This window comes from Athene noctua, chromosome 4 (assembly GCF_965140245.1).
Source record: "Athene noctua chromosome 4, bAthNoc1.hap1.1, whole genome shotgun sequence".
NCBI classification, from domain to species: domain Eukaryota; kingdom Metazoa; phylum Chordata; class Aves; order Strigiformes; family Strigidae; genus Athene; species Athene noctua.
The window spans coordinates 19,354,521-19,372,403 of record NC_134040.1 but is presented as its reverse complement, the minus strand read 5'-3'; the positions used below and the strand labels follow the sequence as shown (position 1 = coordinate 19,372,403).

Below are 17,883 nucleotides of genomic sequence, written 5' to 3'. Positions count from 1 at the left end.
ATCAGTGGGATTCAGTATGCTGGAGAGAGGTCAGAGATGCTGAGGTAGTCTGCAGTGCTGACAAAAGGCTGAAGTACTGGATTGAACTGGTCATAAGTGATAATCTAGGTGAGTAGGCAGGATGAATCAGATTGCCAGATGTCTCTTAGAGTAAGTTTCTTTTGTGTTGTATTACAGAGGTAGAAAGGAATATCAAACTCAGGTGGAATGATGAGTAACAATTCAATGTGTAGCTAAGAATATATGGAAATTGTAGAGACTGTTATATCAGAATATGGTATGTTGTCATATGTTTCTCAGGAACCTGTAGATACTGATTTTTTACCTACAGTGACCAAAAAATGAATACTTTGTCAGGTTATCAGTATAAAGGTTTTTTTACATCCCATAGCAGCTCTGAGGAACAGTAAAATCAAGGACAGGTAGCAAGTCCCTGAGGCTTTACCAAATGGGAATGTTCCCTTCAGCTGTTAAATGTTTCACTCTAATTTGGAACTAACTGGATAGCTTAATACTCAGAATGTCTCTTGAGATATAATTTCATTTTCTGGCTTTATATGCTTTCCCTAAAATATGGGAATATTTGCACTATGAGAGAGACAACCATAAAAGAACAAGGCTGAATATTGAAGACATCTGTTGTTCTCAGTAGGAATAGGATCCTGGGGGAATAGGATGATCTAATTGAGCTAATATAAATTGTGAACTATGACAGATTCATTTAAAAACATCTGAAATGGTATTCTAACTTAAAATGCTCAAGAAAGAAGTCTTGGATCTGCAATGTTAAACTAATTGTTGCATATTAATCTCTTGTCTTCTCTTTACATCAGCTGTTTCTTGTAACAATGTGTTCAGAGACTTGGCTTAGGAGTCTATATCTAGTATGTCTTCACTTGTCATCTTCTACTTACTCCTTGGTTTCCTCCCTTGTGTTCATCACAGGCTGGAATGTAATTTCACAAAGTTTTACACATCAGCATTCTTGCTTAGTTTTCAGGTTCTCCTCAATTTTGGAAATACATGGAAGACTTGCTGGACTACTATATGCTTAAATAAAGCTGTATTTATTGTGGTTTAGAAAAATTAAACTAAAGTAGGAATGCTTTGAACAGCATCAGTGTCTTTCCTTCTTTGCAGGTTAGACTGAATAAGGTAAAGCACAGTAACATATAAGGTGAAGTCATTCCTTTCAAAGCAGTCCTCTGTCTTGTCTTGTTTGATGGTCATCTTACTCTCCTTTGCACCCAGTTTTTAAGTGCTACAACTAGGACAGGTGAAGTGAGCATTTCTATGTCTCCGTTGCTGTCTCCCAAGACTTGGAATTTCATTTCTGTATTGGTCACAGTCTTGTAATCACTGCTGAGTTGTCTGTTGTTTCTCTCCCCCTCCTGCTGCTTGTGTGCCTGGAAAGGTAAAATTAAAAAATCACAGTAATTTTTACATATCTATTTTATGTCATTTTAATAAATGATGTTTGCCCTGAACTGCAGTTCTGTTCTTTTGAAGCCGGCATCGTCTCTTGCATAATACACTTGGGAAGTAATTCTGGGGTTAGTCATGGTTACTCAGCTCCAGTAGCTTGCAATCGTACTGTCATGTAATGGGAAACACTACTTCTTACAGAGCCTTCTGTGCTTTGTGTTCAATTTTTCTTCATAGAAACCTTCTTAAAAAGAAAAGGGTGGGAAGAGGGAGAAAAGCTGATGCAGTTGTCTCATATAGCAAAATATAGGTCCATACCATGAATAAAGTACTGTTTGTTTGCTGCAGATCTAGGTGCTTTCACTTCTGGCCACAGGCTTTCAGTCAAAACCTGAATGGGGAGAAACTTCCCCTTCCCTACAGGTCTGGGGCTGGTCTTGGAGGCAGTGATGAGAAGGGTTGGGAGAGGATAAAGGAGTGCTCCACCTAAATTCCAGCAGCAAGGAGTGAGACTCAAATGAACGGCAGTAATAGCAAATTGGTCTGGAACAAGTTACACCAAATGGTTTGGCTGAAGAGATCCAAGTCATCTTCAGCACAATCAAGAGTGGATATCCCAGAAAGCCCTTTCCAGTCCTGTGTTTCTAATTTAACTTTTCTGGACTCAAATGTCAGGATTTTGATCTCTACAACTCAATGTTTCAGTCTCTGCTTGTATTTACAAATTGTTAGGGAGCCAGGGGTCTAATAATTTTGGGGATTTTGGAGGAAATAATCTGAATAATATGTATGTTCTTGTAGTATGCTTAAAGATTGGGCCCTTCTCTCTAGTTACCACATGAACAAAAGGTGATTTTATTTGTTTCTATGTTTTTTTTGGTATTTGGTTTGTGTTTGTTAGGTTGGTTGGTTGTTGGTTTGTTTTTTTTTTTTCTTCCCCACAAGCTGCTGCATGAGATGTTAACAAGCACTTCAGTTCTGTGCCTTGGAGCCAGTGGCCACGCAACCAGTGGTTTGTGGTTCTGAATGAAGATCAACAGCAAACAAACAGTGCTTCAGACCTACAGAAGCTCAGACTTATCTGATGCTGGTTTCAACAGAAAATAATACAATAAGACTAATAATTTGTGACCAGTAGTGGAATTGCATTGTGATGGCAATGAGAACCTTTACCAGAGAAAACAGACATTTCTGAAGCTCAGTTAAGTTGTTGTTCCAGCCATGCTTTTCTGCTTGCACTTCCGTTTTCATAGTAATCCTGAAGCTCTGCCACTTTGTCCTCATACTTAGAAACCTATCACATCATGTTCCCTGGTTAGTAGGAGGTCACTTCCAGTATGATATTATTGCATGTCTCCTAGAGGCAAATGGGGAGAAAAACCCAAGCAAAACACAAAACCCCTAAAAAACTTGTCAAGTGATTTTTATATGCAGCTCTACAGATAATTTTTTTTTTTTATGATTACCTTCTGCATATCGTTCAAGCAGAAGGTAATTTATGTTTTCTTCTTTAAAGTGATAGAGGAAGCCAATTCTCAAAGAACCAGTAAGAGCGATACTCATATTGTATCTTTTTAAGGTTATTGTAATTTTAAAAGATGAGAAACTATTTAAACCCCAGAGTGGAAGGAAAACCTAGCTATTCCATGCATGAATAAAAGAAATATGCATTTTAGTTTTACCGATTTGATGGGCCTTTCAAATTGAAAGAGTGACAATTAAAATTTCTCTTGCCAAGGAGTCTGAGCCAAGGAATTTTTGGAAAGCAAAAATTTTATAGGGCAACTTTGGCAACTTTTGTTTCTAAGATTCAGCAAAAGATGGTCTTTTTTATGCAGAGGACATCAGCTGTAGTTTTACTGAATTTTTTTAAAGCATTATCCTGATGTGCACTTTCTGATAGCTGAGACAGTATACACATATTTCTAGGCAAATTATTTCAAGATGTTTTTTTACAACCCTCAAAAATATAGTCCCAGACATTTAAAAGAATCACATTTTATGCAATGTGGATTATTCATGCAATCCTGGGGTTCACAGAAGAGTTTGTTGTTAGAATTAGAGTTCCTAGATTCTGCACATGCTTACAAGAACTAATAATCATGGTTAGGCTTTGACCTTTCTCCTCATCCTTAAATGCAGATTAGAGCAAGTTTTCATGTATAGAACAAAATAAAATCTCTAGGAAAGCACTGAGGGTTCAGTGTTGCTTTCCAAAGGGTCCTTAACTCTTTTTGATGGAAAAATGTCTTGGCCTTAATTATTTGGTTGCTTATACTTTTGTTTTCTGTGGATTTTTGTTACAAACTTCATGATCTCTTAAAAGTAAAATATCTAAATTTTTACCACCAAAAGCTTTGTGCCATTTAAAATGGATAACATTGCCGATACTCTTCAAACCCAAGGGAAGTGACAGGAGGAATTTTTGCACTTGGTTTAAGCTAACAAAAGAAGATCATTAAAATTTGATCACCTTCTTTTTAAATAAAGGACTGCTGGAAAGGGAAAAGCAATTGTTCTTGGCAAACCAGATTATTTTACTTTAAATATCAGTCGGTAATAACTATGCAACAGATTATCTAGTAAAAGACCAGATAAAAATGCTTTCTTTTTTAACTCCTATTTCAAGAAGTAAATGAAGCCTGGACATGTCAACAGAAGTAAGCTAGCTCTGCGTTGCAAGGTTTGAGAATGGTTCTGGAAGAGAAACCAGCACAAGAGGCTCAGGATGAGGCAGAGGAAGGACCCAGCACAATAATTTACCTTAAAGAACTAAGGAGTGATGTAGAAACTGTGTTTTCCCCCATTCAGATACCTTAACTAATTCAGACGTGGGAATGTCTTGCATGATTTAAAGTAAATATTTATTTACTTCTTTCAGTCTTTGTGTGTGGACAAGTATGTGTACTCTGGTGACGAGTGTGAACTGCAAGTTCAGAGTGGTGCAGTTCTAGGAAATTGGTTTTATACTGCTGAGCAAGGTCAGCAATTGGCACTGCCCCCAAACAATGAAACTAGTTAGATCATGAGGACACCCTTCTGTAAAAAGCCACTGGAAGGAAAGCAAGCGGCAACAGATTCTCATAGGAGAAGGTGTGATGCATGAAATCTTGCTATGGACAACAGAGGGAACATGCCATATATCTATATTTGATCCCTATGTTTAGAGAGCCACAAGTTTATTTTTAGCTTATTTAAAATATTAGTAGTATAAACAGCATACAAAAAATTATTTCAATTGCAATAATATTAACAGTTCATGTTGATATGAGATCTCATAGTGTGACAGATCCATGACTAGAGACCTTCACGTGTAATTTTGCTTGGGTATTGTCCTTCCCTAGATAGTACCATAATCTTCCCTGAGACTGTAGGATGTTTTGAAATTAGGTGTCCTCCTATCGGTGCTATTCTACTTTTATAAATCATTTTCAAGGCAGAGAGCCACACAAACCATTCTTGTATTGTTTTTTTTCCCCTTGGTTTGTGTCTCAAAAGATGCAATGTTCCTGGGGAAGCCAAAGCAATGTATTTTTTAGAAACATTAATATTAAAAAGGTGAGGAAATCTATGGGTGTTTTCAGATAAATATTTTAACTTCAGAAAAAAATCAGCTGGTTAAAACATCTATTATGCATTTATCTCCATCTTTTGTTTTCCCATTTTCATTGGGTGCAAAACAAGAGGTAAGCTATTAAAATGTCACCAATTATCTCTGAACACATCATATGGGGGAGTCTGGCTAATGATAATATAAAATAATGTAGGATAAAATGTGATTGCTGAATCAAAAGCAACTTGAAGTTAAGGAGCATGGAATTACCTAGTTTAATCAAGAGACAAGAAGGAAAACTGTATGACATGCCATAAATTCTTTACTGACCAAAACTGGTAAGGGCATCTTTGCAATTAAGATGCTTATACCTGACAAGTTGCCCGTGTATTGGAAATTGTAGAGGTGTCCCATTCCACACTTCCATCCCCCTCATCCCCAATCTAGTTCTTTGGACATAAGATAACTCTTAACAGAATTTTCTTTGACTGAAGACCTTATCTCTTCCATTTTTAATACAGTTTCTGCAGTAGAGGTAGCTGCCCTATTCTGATGGGGAAAAGTTTGAAGTCATAATTTATGTAACATAAAACACAATTTCTACTTGGTGGCTGAAGTTCTATATCCAGGCATACAGAGCAGCTGGTATGAACTAAGAAATTTCTGCAGGGCTGAAATAGAAGTAATATACACGTGCATCCCATACTGTATAAGACCTTAAAAGTTTACCATTACTCTTTGAGTGTTTAGGAGTTGTTTTCTTCTAGTAATATTTCTTCTCCTCACAATGAGAGAAACAAGTAGTTTCTGTATCTTCCCTGTTTTTCCCTGTATCTTTGTGTTTCTGAGCATCAGTGCTGATTTATATAATGTGTGTGTGTATTATATAAAAATTATTGTTCTTTGTACTAATATAGAGATGGAAGAAATGCTTACTACTAACCTTGCAGTTAACTTCCTGTTCTAGGCTTCAGATCTGGAAATTTATTTACAGCCAACTAATGAAATTTTCCTTTGGTCACCTGGACCACACACAGGTTATTATCATTAGCACTGACTTGTACCTTTATAATAGATCAGTTCATAATAAAAACCACTTCCTTGGGCTATAGACTTGGAAAATGAGCTGGATTTATGCTTAAGGCCTTTATGTGATCAGACCTTAGTCTCTATTTATAGGAGGCTGCAGTGATTTCATACTCGACTTACACAGTTTCCTGAGGTCTCAAGCACGTGGTCCCAAGTACTTGCCCTGCCACTGAGTGTTCCCATCTGGGAAACAGAAATTCTGTCTTTCACTAATGCTTGTGGGTCACATGTGAGATCGAACTCCCTGGTTGCTCCATTCTCCTGCTTTTAATCTCCAAGATTTACTTTGATTCTGCCTCCTTCCATTTCTGGTCTTTAGGGACTGATTTAAAGTAGTATTAGAAGGACAGATGGGGGAGGCTTGCCTGAAGCCACAAGTAGTTGTGGCCACACTTGGAGAAATGGTGGTATATATATATGGTTGTGAAAGAATGTGTGGTAGGAGGTAGAAAGAGAAATGATGACACTGCACAAATATTGAATAAGGCCATCAAAATCTACCAGCTGTATGTGTTATTTGTGACTTCAAGACCATAATGCAGACTCAGATGTTTCCTTTACAGGGCCAGCAATGATAAATGGATATGCCACTCTGATTTATGTCCTTGATCACTATTTCCTATCTGAAGCACATAGTGCGGGTAGCTTATTTTGTCTTTATCTGTAGCGTGAAACCTAGATGAATTTCCAATTGACTAGAGATGATAATAAAATATTTTTTTGAATGTATTTTTAATTTGCCTGTTATGAAAATAAGTATGCAGAGTAGAAAAATTGTTATTTAGAGTGGTAGAGTTTTGAGCACAGATAAACCCTTCCTGTTACCCATGATCAAGGTTCAGCTCAGGTTTATCAGACCATAGATACAATCAGATCAATTCTAAGCCTATTTAAAATTATTTTCCTATTTGTCAGAGTTAAATTCTGCATACTTTGCGAGAGCTAATCACCTGTATTATGTGGGAGAAGGATCTGTGGACCTATCACAATGCTTCTGGAAAATCTGGAGTAGACAAGTTAACTGCTCATATTCCCCAAAGGGATTTACTGAAGGATCCCACAGGAATGCTGACAGACTGTTTTTCTTCTCAACATCTGAAGGACCCTGCTAGTAGGGAAAAGGTAGACACCACGGTCCTAGCAGTGTAATTTAACTTGCTCTCAACACTGGTACTTCACATGAAATAATTAACAGAATCAAATTTTGGATGAAGGATTGCTGTTTCTAAATTACTTCAACCAATATGAAGGCTTTGAAGAGCTGTTTGGTCTGTCGCATGCGTCTTCTATCTTTCTCCTTGATGTCACGGCTGCAGCATATTCACCCAAATGCACTGCAGTTCATGACAGATTAAGGATGTGAAGACTTAAGGATCTGCACCTTTAAATCTTAATTTTTAGTTTAATCAGGGCATCAAGCCACATGTGCAACCTTTACAGCATCCACAATTGTTTTGGACTAGTATAAAATGCCAGGGGAAAGAAAATCCCTGAAAACTAGTGAAGCCCTTGACTGACAAGGTGAAGTGTAAGTTTTGACCATTTATGGAAAATCCTAGGGGCAAAAAGGTTCTCACGGATGACTGAATAAATTATTGAGTCTATGAAATCAAACTTTTTTAAACCCTGTGTATATTTTATATATACACATGGATATGTGTTACTACATATATATGTAGCAGAAGCATACTTCTCATTAATATTTTTACTTGCTGGCCTAAGCTGTATGCATGCATTCATTATGCTTACAGAATTCTCATAGCTGAGTTGGTGCAATGACTATTCCATCATCTTCAGAACACTGCATACCTAGTATGCATAAGTAAAAGATATTTGCACCAAATTTCTGATATATTTTTCTTCTTTAATGGATTAATGTAGCTGTTGGGGTCAAAATGCAAGCTTTTCAATATTCTTATTGGGTATGGGCATGATATGGATATGCTTTAGTTGTATCAAATCTCAAACAATCTATGGATCTATAGATTATGTTTCTGTAGCAGGGAAGTTGGTTCCTTCTGATTTCTTCAGTTCACCTTTCTCTTTCATTAAATGCAGATATAATAAATATGTGCAGAATCTAGTACAACTAAAATGAGTTGTAGCTCCAGATATTCTTTCCACAGAGGATTTGGAATTAAAAAATTCTTCTGTCTTAGAGGCAAAATGCAAATTTCTTATAAATGGGGTGTGTGAAACTAAGATAGGAGTCCAAAGCCATAAAAAAAAAATAATCTTGTGTACTTGTTGATAGTAGTATGCTTTAATCTTTTTTGATTTATTGGAGAATACTCAGCATTAGTTTTGTTTCTTACATTGAAAGATATGACCATACATGCAAAATTGCATGATAAGCAAAATCTGTATGATAAGTAAGATCTATATGATAAGCAAGAAGAGATTTTGGTGTTCTGCAGAAAGATTATTGGTAACACTGCCCATGCAGGTTTTATAGTTAGCTTTGCATACAGATATTCAATTTATATTGAACATTAAAAGATAGTACTCTAGCTTCTGCAGTGAGAATTTTACAGTGCATGCACAGAACTTAATGTGCAACATGAAAACTGCATTATGCCATTTTATGTTTCAGCAGATAAGTCCTAGTCTTGTTTATTCTCCAGCACAAACCGCAGGCTGACTGAGGAAGGTCAGGCTGAGAAGTTGCTTCTGTTTGACACTGCAACATTCTGGAGTGATGAATATTTAATTAGGCAAGTGAGGACCGTGTGGGAGGTTGAGGCGGCCATAGCTCCTAGTTGGCTGTCTGCTGTATCATCTTAGAGTGTTGTGTGAAAATGAATCCTTGGGGTAGCTTCAAGGACACTGAGTAGTTAAAAAAGGCATTCTGACAGAGCAGCTAGTTATAGGGAAGTTACAAGTAAGAGAAACAAATGTTTTAAGTGCTTTTGTTATACTGGTCAAAGGTTTTATGTTCTGGTGGCAAAACCACCATGTTTTATTAAGCTCCATAAATGCAGTAGAAAATTAAGTTTGAACCTACAGAGTCTGGAACTATAACAGCGATGAAAGTAATTTATTTTACACAGGTATTGGCTATTAGAATGGAGCACATGTATAAATTGTTGATATTATGCAAACAGCATGAGGTAGCAGTCATTTCTCTGTAGTCCTATTTTAAGCACAGCAATAGAGCTGTTTGATTTTGAGGTTATTATTCTTAGCAAGCTTTCAGAAGTTAAAAACTATAGACAAAAGCAGGAAGCCTGAATTAATTTTCAGTGGCATAGTCGAGGATAAAGATTTCTTATTATTTTGTGTTCCATGTTAAGAAACATTGCATATGTAACAGTTTTGCTACTGGAATGTTTTAAATTGTGTTATGAAGGGTTTAAAAAAAAACTATTAAAAAAAGAAGTCTGTCTTCATAACCAGAGAACTTGGCAATCCCCTCACTATCCATCTTGGGCTCTGTGGAAGTTACTATTCCCACACAAAACATAACAGGATCACGTCCACATCCCATGCAGACTTGCATTTTAGTATGGAGTGGATGAAGCAGAAATAGTTTTGTATTCCTTGTTGTCACTATGAGATTCAGGACAAACAGCAATAACTATTTTAAACTAAATAAATTTAGCTAGCGTGCTACTACTAATCAGTTAAGAAGGGAACATATATCTGCATCTCTACTTCCCCAGCTCACCTTCTAGCATATAACCATCTCTGGTTTGTGTTAATATCCAAGACTAATTTTGGGCAGATGAGGTGCCAGAGTATTTTTGTTGCTTTTCACTGGCTGTGGCTAAAAGTGGTGGCTAATATTTTCCTAGACATGCTGAGTAATCTGGAATTAGTTCTGCAGTTTCCAGTGACTTCCGTGATGGACTTTAATCCTGCTGCATCCACTTTAGAATAATGGTGGCCAACTTTGGACACCTTGGTACACAACACTGTTGAGCTGGAAAGTAAAAATCCAGAGAAGAGCTATTAAAATAAATACATTTGGGATTGTGATTTAGGAGGACCCTTACTTTCATGACAGATGAGAAGCGACTGAAAGGAGATCTGGTGATGGTCATCTCCTTGTGGCGGCTGTTTATTATGCTGATCATAAACATCTCACAGTTACCTTGTGTTCATCCATCTGTTTCTACCCATCTGTTATTTCTTGCCATGTGCTTAGGTTGTAAATATTATCTCTGTTCTTTGAAATAAGGAAGCTAGAAATCCTCTGATTAAAATGTTTAGTTGTGGAATTCAGCATTTGCATTAAGAACAAAAAACCTTGCAATCCTCTGGCGTCAACAGCAAGGAAACTGTAGACAGGTTTTCAGTTCTCCTGGTTGACTTCCTGCAGTCACCCTTTCTGATGAGGTTGAAACATCTAATTGAGTTGATTTTGTTATTGTTATGTGATTTCAATTTGCTCTTAGTCAATAGCACAGACTAGTTCAGGAGGAAATTTTGCTCCTTGAAACCGGAAGAATGTTTAACTAATGTGTGCAAATGAAAGAGGTATACAAGGCAAATCATCTCCAGGAAGCCAAGCAACTTGTGCTCTGTACGTCATTTCAACTTGCGCTGTTGCTTTTTTGTTACCAGACTAGCAAATCTGGTGTGCACTGTCACCTTTATTGCAGGGGTTTCTTCTTCTTGTCAAATATGTGTGATGGGGTTTTTTCCCTTAAACCATGATACTGTGCTTTTTGCAAGTTGAGTCTGCCATTGTTAGTTAATATGACAACAGCCAAATTTAATTTCTACTTGAGTATTTTAAGAGATTCTTTTGCGTTATTTCATTAAATATAATCTGTATTTAGCAACTCGTTCTCTTTAATTTGTCTGAACAGCTCTATAGTACACTTTGTACATTCAGGGAAACTTTTCCATTTTGCATTTAAACTGGGCTGCTGTCGTGGACAGTCTTCTAAAAAAAAAAAAAAGGCATATTTTTCCTCTCCAGTCATTTCATGCCTTCCACGTACTTCAAAACAAAATAATGCGGTGTGTTATATTATACTAGGAGCCTGTCAGCTGGACTGGGTAAAAAAATTTGAAAATCCAGAAGTTTACAAACAGATTTTTCATTCCATTTACTTTTCTCAATGTCTGGAAAACCATTTTGGTTTGTGTGTGTATGTTTTATTCCTTCTCCATTGTACTTACTGACTTTTAAACCCTGATTTCAAAGTTATAACTTGTACGAATTGATCCAGATGCCTCTGATACTAATGGGAAATTTCTTTTTTTTTTTTTTTTTAAATAGGTTTTAGATCAGGTCTCTAGATTATGAATTATTAGAGGTGGATGTAGGTTATAGATATAAAAAATATATATTTCAGGGCAAAGAGACTGTTTCTGACTGAGGACTTTAGTGTGTCCCATCAATTAAAAAAACAAAATTAAAAAATATATTACCAATACGTAGAAGTTGATATTCTCCAACTGTCCTTCCTGTTGCTTCACTATATTTGTTAACAAAATCTTGATGGTTTTATTACAGTTCTCCATTCTAATTTTTGTGTCCATTTACCCTGATCTGCTCTTTTGATTTGGGGTAGCATCTCCAGTCCAAAGTCAGCCTTTTCTGCTGAGCAGAGAAATATTGGGAGCTAGATTCTTTTCGAATACTGCACTGTTTGTTAAAAGCCTCTTAGTGAAACTGGTCAGAAACCTTTCGTGAACTCTTTCTTAGGTAGCATTTACTGTTGTTTCTGTGTTGAAATGTAAAAGGTTTAAGAAAAAGTGTCAGAGCGGATGCAGCTTTGTTTTAGGGGGAGAAAAGTGAACAAAACATGGTGTTGGTGATACATGCTTATGTAAAGCTTTAGAAAACCAGTTCTCTTATTTTGAAGTAACACTGCTAGTGACATTTATATTAAACAATTAAAAACATCAAAGGATTAAGAAAGTCAGGCACTCCAGCCAAGAACTATTTGCATTGGCCTCTTCTGTCTTCTTGTAAAGAAGAGTTAGACATTTCTGGTTTCAGTGTCTTTTTACCTCTATCAGCTGTTTAAGCAATTTCATTTTCAGAGATGGAACACTGCAATCTCTAATGCCTCAGAATGTGATGATTTTGTTGTGTGGGGTTTTTTTGTTGAACTCTTCTTGGCAAAGTTCTTCTGAAAAGGCACAGAAGATCAGAAGATAGCTACTGCTTAAGATGAGTGGCTGTGAGAAGTGATGTAAACATGAAATACTGAAATTTTCCCAGTTCCTTCCCAGGCTAAACCCTTTGCTGGGCTAAACTGAGGGCTTCTGGGGAGCTATTTCATTTTGGTTCTTTCCATTAACTGTGGAAGCATGACAGCATGCCTGTGTTTTAGATAGCAGACATAGAAACTATGTCGTCTAACTGCAACTTTGATAAGGCTTTGATGTACTTGGTCTATAATGTGTTTATCTCTGCTCAGTGTGCAATATAAAGAATAGCTTGAAGATGTGCATTTGTGTTTATTATGATTTTTTAAAGGCATTCATCAAAATGTTTTATGGTCAATGCTGTCGTTAAATTAGATCAGAGAGTGATTTTTCTTCTGTTAAGCTTTTCCTTAATGGGTTGTCTTCTTTTAACTGTATTAGGCATTACGTATTGCATCAGTATCTAAAGCAAGAGTTGTTCTCTGTGTTTAGGTAGTACAGGGAGATACTCCAAGGGAAAAACGCATCTTTGGGTTCTTTGGTCGTGGATAAGGACTTCAGCAGATCATCTTTATTAATAAGAAACACTTCTCATGCAAGATGGACAATGATGAATTTATAAGGAAATAGTAAGGAATGCCTGTAGCTTCCTCGAGAGCCTGCCTTGGAGAGATCCTGACCACCAAATGCCAGCTGTGCCAGAGCCAGCTTCGCCCGGGCCCGGGCCGGCGGAGCCGGGGGAGGGGGGAGCTCTCCGCGCAGCGGCACCACTGGGGGCCCTGCCAGGCTGTGCCCTCCCCACAGTGGCCCGGGGTGCCCATGGCCTTCAGGAGGCTCCAGGTCCTGCGGCGGCAGGCGGAGCTGGGGCGGGGGGCGCCCCTGGGCCTCACCGCCCGGCCCCGCCGCTGCCGGGGAGCGCGGCCGGGGCAGTCCTCCACGCTGACCTTGAGCAGCGCGGCGCAGCCCCCGGCGCTGGGATCCTTCCTAAGGAGGCAGGGGCTGCTGCCGGGGGGTCTTCCGCGCCCCTCCGCGCCGTGGGAGTGGAGGAGCGGGGTGCCCCGGCGGGCTCTCCACCCGCCTGCCTGCTGATCCGCGGGGGGGCGCGGCCGCGCAGCCCCGGCCTGCCGCGCGTGTCGGTGGGTGCCTGCGCGGGGCGGGCAAGCGGCGCGGCCCGGCCCCGCCCCGCCGCCGGGCTGCGCGGCTGCGGAGCCGCCCGCGGAGCCGTGCGCGGGCAGCGCGTGCCGGGGGCGGGGGGGCTGCGCCGTGCGGTGGCGGCCGCGGGGTCCCTCCCGCAGGCAGCGGCGCGAGGAGTTGCGAGAGGCTGGGAACTGCCCCAGAAGTTTGCCGGCAGAAACTGTTCCTTCCCTGGCAAAGCCGCCTGGCTCTCCTCAGAGGAATACCTGCCCGCCCGCCCGCCTCCCGCACCGCTTACCGCACCGCTTACCATGAGCGGCTGTCGGAAGCGGTGTAAGCGTGAAATACTGAGATTTGCCCAGTACCTTCTCAGGCTAATCACAGGTTCTCTTCACACAGGTAATGACTGTTTTCTTTGTAGTCGAGCTGTGCAGCATGATAACCAGCAAACTGCCGAAGGTTAATAGACTGGTGGCATTGTTTTGTATTATAATTCCTTTTATCTTGTAAATAGTAATAAAAAATCTGCGAACTATTTTGTGGCGGAGCATAGTAAAACCAGAATATATAGTCTTACGTTACAGCGTTCAGACAGGGTAACCTTCTCTAAGCGGTTACACACCTGCATCCAGATTGGAATGTGAGTGTACGTGCTGTCCCCTGTCCACCTGTGTACATTGAAGGTAATGCAGAGTATCCACACCATGGTCACAAAAGATGAATCTTAGGCTTTTTGTTTTCACTGTTTCTTGAACTGATGTACTTTGACAAGCAGACTATGTTCTTCTTCTCAGAGGCTTGTTTTTGCTTATCTTAAGACGTAGATCAACTGCAAACTCTCAATATGATGTTACAGTATCTCGCTGCAAACTTATTTAAAGTGCTTTTTGTTCTTAAAGAATTTGAAACATAGATGTCTGTCATTCTTTATTTAGGTGCGGTTTTTTTTTTCTGTAACCTTGGACAAACTGTACAGTACCAGATAAAATTTCAAAGCTAGGCTGAATGAGCAGTATAGTTTTCTGCTAAGCACTTTGGAAAATACACTTTTTTTCACAATTCAGCTTTTTCTGTGGCTGTTTCCACTGGCTGATAAATGATAGTTTACATGATGTTACTCTGTATTTATAAAATATGATCGTGCTTCTTTCTAGACTTGAATTGTTTTTCTTGGAAGAATCATCAAGCTGAGGTGCAAGTCCAGCATCAGCAGATAATAACCAATTATACTAATGTGATTCTTGAGAATTAAAAGCCATTCATTTTACTACAAGTATTCTGACAGTTTTGGTTAATTCTCTCCTCCCTCCTGTTTAGGCACTGATGGACAAATACGAGAGCAAAGTTGATTCTTCAGTAATAGAGTATTGATGCATGCAGTTTATCAGATTTGTGGTTATAATGCTATAAGGATTGTGGTGTAAACACTGGCAATGAATAGTTTATAGGATGCTTGTAACTTGTCGAAATCTGATACAGCTTTTTAGTAACTCTGAGTGTCTGATAACATAGAATTTCCCTGACTCTATTTTCTGCGCTATTCCTAGCCTATTGTCATTTTTCTTTTGTGAATCGTATCAATTCATACTTTTCTGAAAATGCTGACTTCTTGCTCCTGTGAGTTGCTATGGAAATTAAATAATATACAATGCAAGAAGAAAGCTATGTTAGAAATGAACACTAGTACTTTTTCACAGTCATCCAAGCTTTTCCTTTCCTATCTAGCAAATGATGCACACTACGTTATTTTTGAGACAGGTGTTTGTACTGGAAGCTTTCTGAGCTCACAATTCAGAACCATTTTCAGGAATTGTTGTGGATACTGATTCTTGTGTTACTACTGAAAGAAATTATTTGATTTATAATTAAGCAGCACATTTTCAATGCTAAATTACTGGACGGCCAAGTAGAGTGGTATGAATTACGTTTCCTTAAAGGAAATGAGCAAGCAAAAAAACCCCACTCTTAGGAACTCTTAAGAACTGAGACACTTCCTAGGAAATTTTCAATTCACTTTTACTACAGGCAACAGTATCCTACTACTACTATTAGGTTAATAGACTTCATCATGGTCAAATGATGCAGCAAATAAGATCAATATAATGTGATAATAATTGAACTGCTAAGAGAGGTAGCTCCCCTGTTCAGTTCTTGCATAGCCCAGTCTAGTCTACCTATTAACCTCAACTGTTGCAATACCAGTTACTGTTCTCCCCACAAAATCTAGTTCATAATTCATTATGTTGATAATTAGTTGATGATAAATGAAGATGAATGAGGAAGCCTATTGGAAAGTATTAGGAAGTTACTTAATTTGTGTATTAAAGATGTTGCTGATTGTATCCTGAGCATTCAAAAAGTACAGGATAACTGCCAGAAACAAGTGTGCTTATTTGGCTTTTTACAAGCAGGCAATCTGCTCACTCAAGTAACCAATTATTTTCAAAATATAGATGTTTACTAAGGAGCACAACGGTGAACTTGTGGATAGGATTTGGCCCCCGATTTCTTTTTCAGGTGTTCTTTAATGTTTAAATTATACTTAATAAGTTGGAACTACACATGGTTGAAAGTGCATGCCCTGAATCTAATCCATTCCTCCTTTCTGGAGGCATGTTGACTATGTACTTAGTCTACGTCAATATAGATTGGTATAAGCTCTGCTGCAGTTCATGTGATAATACTGATTAGAAAACAAGAGAAAGTGAGCTAGGAGGGAGACTGGGTTTACTGGCTATAGGCCCAGCTAAGAAGTCGCAGTTGATCACTGGTTTTTACTGCTTGCATTTCATAACCGTTTACAGCACTACAGACTTGTTCTGTGGTGAATCTTAATGTTTAAAATAAAAACTATCTCATATAGCTGTCTGATAGTACATAAGCATGGACTTGTGCTTAATATTCAACTCAGCTGTAACCAATATTAATGAAACTACCCCCTTGCTTAAAGGTAAACGCTGCATAAATCTTTACAATGGGTTTTAAGTGGCAGTCTCTGCCTGAATACATCTAGGGTTTTTTAGGGTTTTTTTACAGCAAGTTACTATGATTGACAGCAAAATGTCCTGAAAAGAAATAGTCTTTTAAACAAAGTTTTTCATTTTCCATAATTTCTCCTATATATTAAGTTGATGTGTTTCCAGAAATGAAACAGACTCCCTCAAGTACTTGAAGACAGTGTTTTTCAAATGTCATACCAATTCCTACTTTATTGCCTCTGCCTCTTGAGGTGTGTTGGAAGTGCCAAGACTTTGAAACATTGTCATAAAGAATTTAGCACTGCTGTTGAGAATATTTCAGTTTTCAGATGCAATGTGAATTTATGTATCATAAATAACATAAATCGTTGCGAGATCAAGAAGCAGATTGCAAATTATTTTGAAATGGAGAAAAAATAATTTTGGAGCAGTGGTTAAGAAATTTTTCTTAACTGTCACAAACTGGTAAAGTAGGGGGATTAAAGAGATGATAGAAACAAATGAAACAAAACTGTCATTGACTTCACTGGTAAATTTTCACAAGTATATCATTTTCAGGCATGTTGATATCAAATGCCTGACATGACATAGTAAATGTCATTAAAGGAGGCTGGGTTTTCCAGGACCGATTCAAATTCCCAGTTAACATATGCATTTACATAGGTAGAAGGAAGAGGAGAACAGCTGGCTGTGGAATTGTACTCTCTCCAACAAACTGAAGTAATCTCAGTCTTCTATGTTGATGTAGATGTAGCTATGGATTGATTTTTTTTTTTTCTTTTTTAATCTAGAGAATTGATGTCATTGGTGTAAAATAACACTGATCACAGGCTTTTCTTAGGGAAAAAAAATCTATTTGTGAACGCAAGATGTACTTTTTCATGGCACTTTGATAAACTAGATTACTAGAAGGTAGTCTTTAGTCTTAAATTTTGCCCGTTTGTGCACAGAAATATTTTCTAGCCTACTGCCAAGAGGAAGACATCATCTGAGCATAGACCTGAAGGTGTGGGAGACACTAACACAGAGGTATCCAGGGGCTCACAACAGTACTTCTGTGACTGTTGTAGTTCGCCTGCCTAGCAGTACCTAAAGTCTGAGACAGCAGTTTGAGTGTTTCCAAGGCTGCTGCTTAGTAATTCCAAGATGAAATACCATTTTTGAATGCAAGTTAATAATGTTCCATTAACTTCTACTGAAAATACATGTAAAATAAAATAAGAAGTAGAATAAATGGAAAGAAAACAATAACCCAAAATATCAAAATAATCCTCAACATGAGACAAAGAGAGCAGATGAAAAGGCTGTTCCCCTTCTTATGCAAATAGGATCTAAAGTAAAATAATTTTAAAAAAGAGCTTGTAGCTTGAAGATGTCATGAAAAAGTTAAAATAGCAATATTCATGGGAAAGCATGGGTTTCATATGTTTACAAATGCTATTTTTTTGGTTTTTTTGTTGTTGCTGAAATATTTCTTATTCAGATATCAAACCAGTGTTGTTCATCAACCTGATTAGTCTTTTTTCATTATTATTATTATTATTTTTTAGTGGAAAAGAATTACAGATTTAAGGTCTGCATCTCTTGTCTCTTGCC

At 38.2% G+C, this 17,883-nt stretch overlaps 1 protein-coding gene across 3 annotated transcripts in view; it reads left to right on the top strand.

Moving 5' to 3' along the window:
- Window positions 1–17,883, top strand: part of KCNIP4 (potassium voltage-gated channel interacting protein 4) — a 433,914-nt gene that overhangs the window by 89,338 nt on the left and 326,693 nt on the right. The window contains exon 1 of one of the 3 annotated variants that reach the window (XM_074904597.1): window positions 13,606–13,708. The exons of the other annotated variants lie outside the window; for them this stretch is intronic. Within the exon in view, the coding sequence (XP_074760698.1) occupies window positions 13,621–13,708 (88 nt within the window). The 5' untranslated portion in view covers window positions 13,606–13,620. Of the gene's footprint in view, window positions 1–13,605; window positions 13,709–17,883 lie in introns of those variants that run through there. 3 annotated transcript variants of the gene reach the window in all.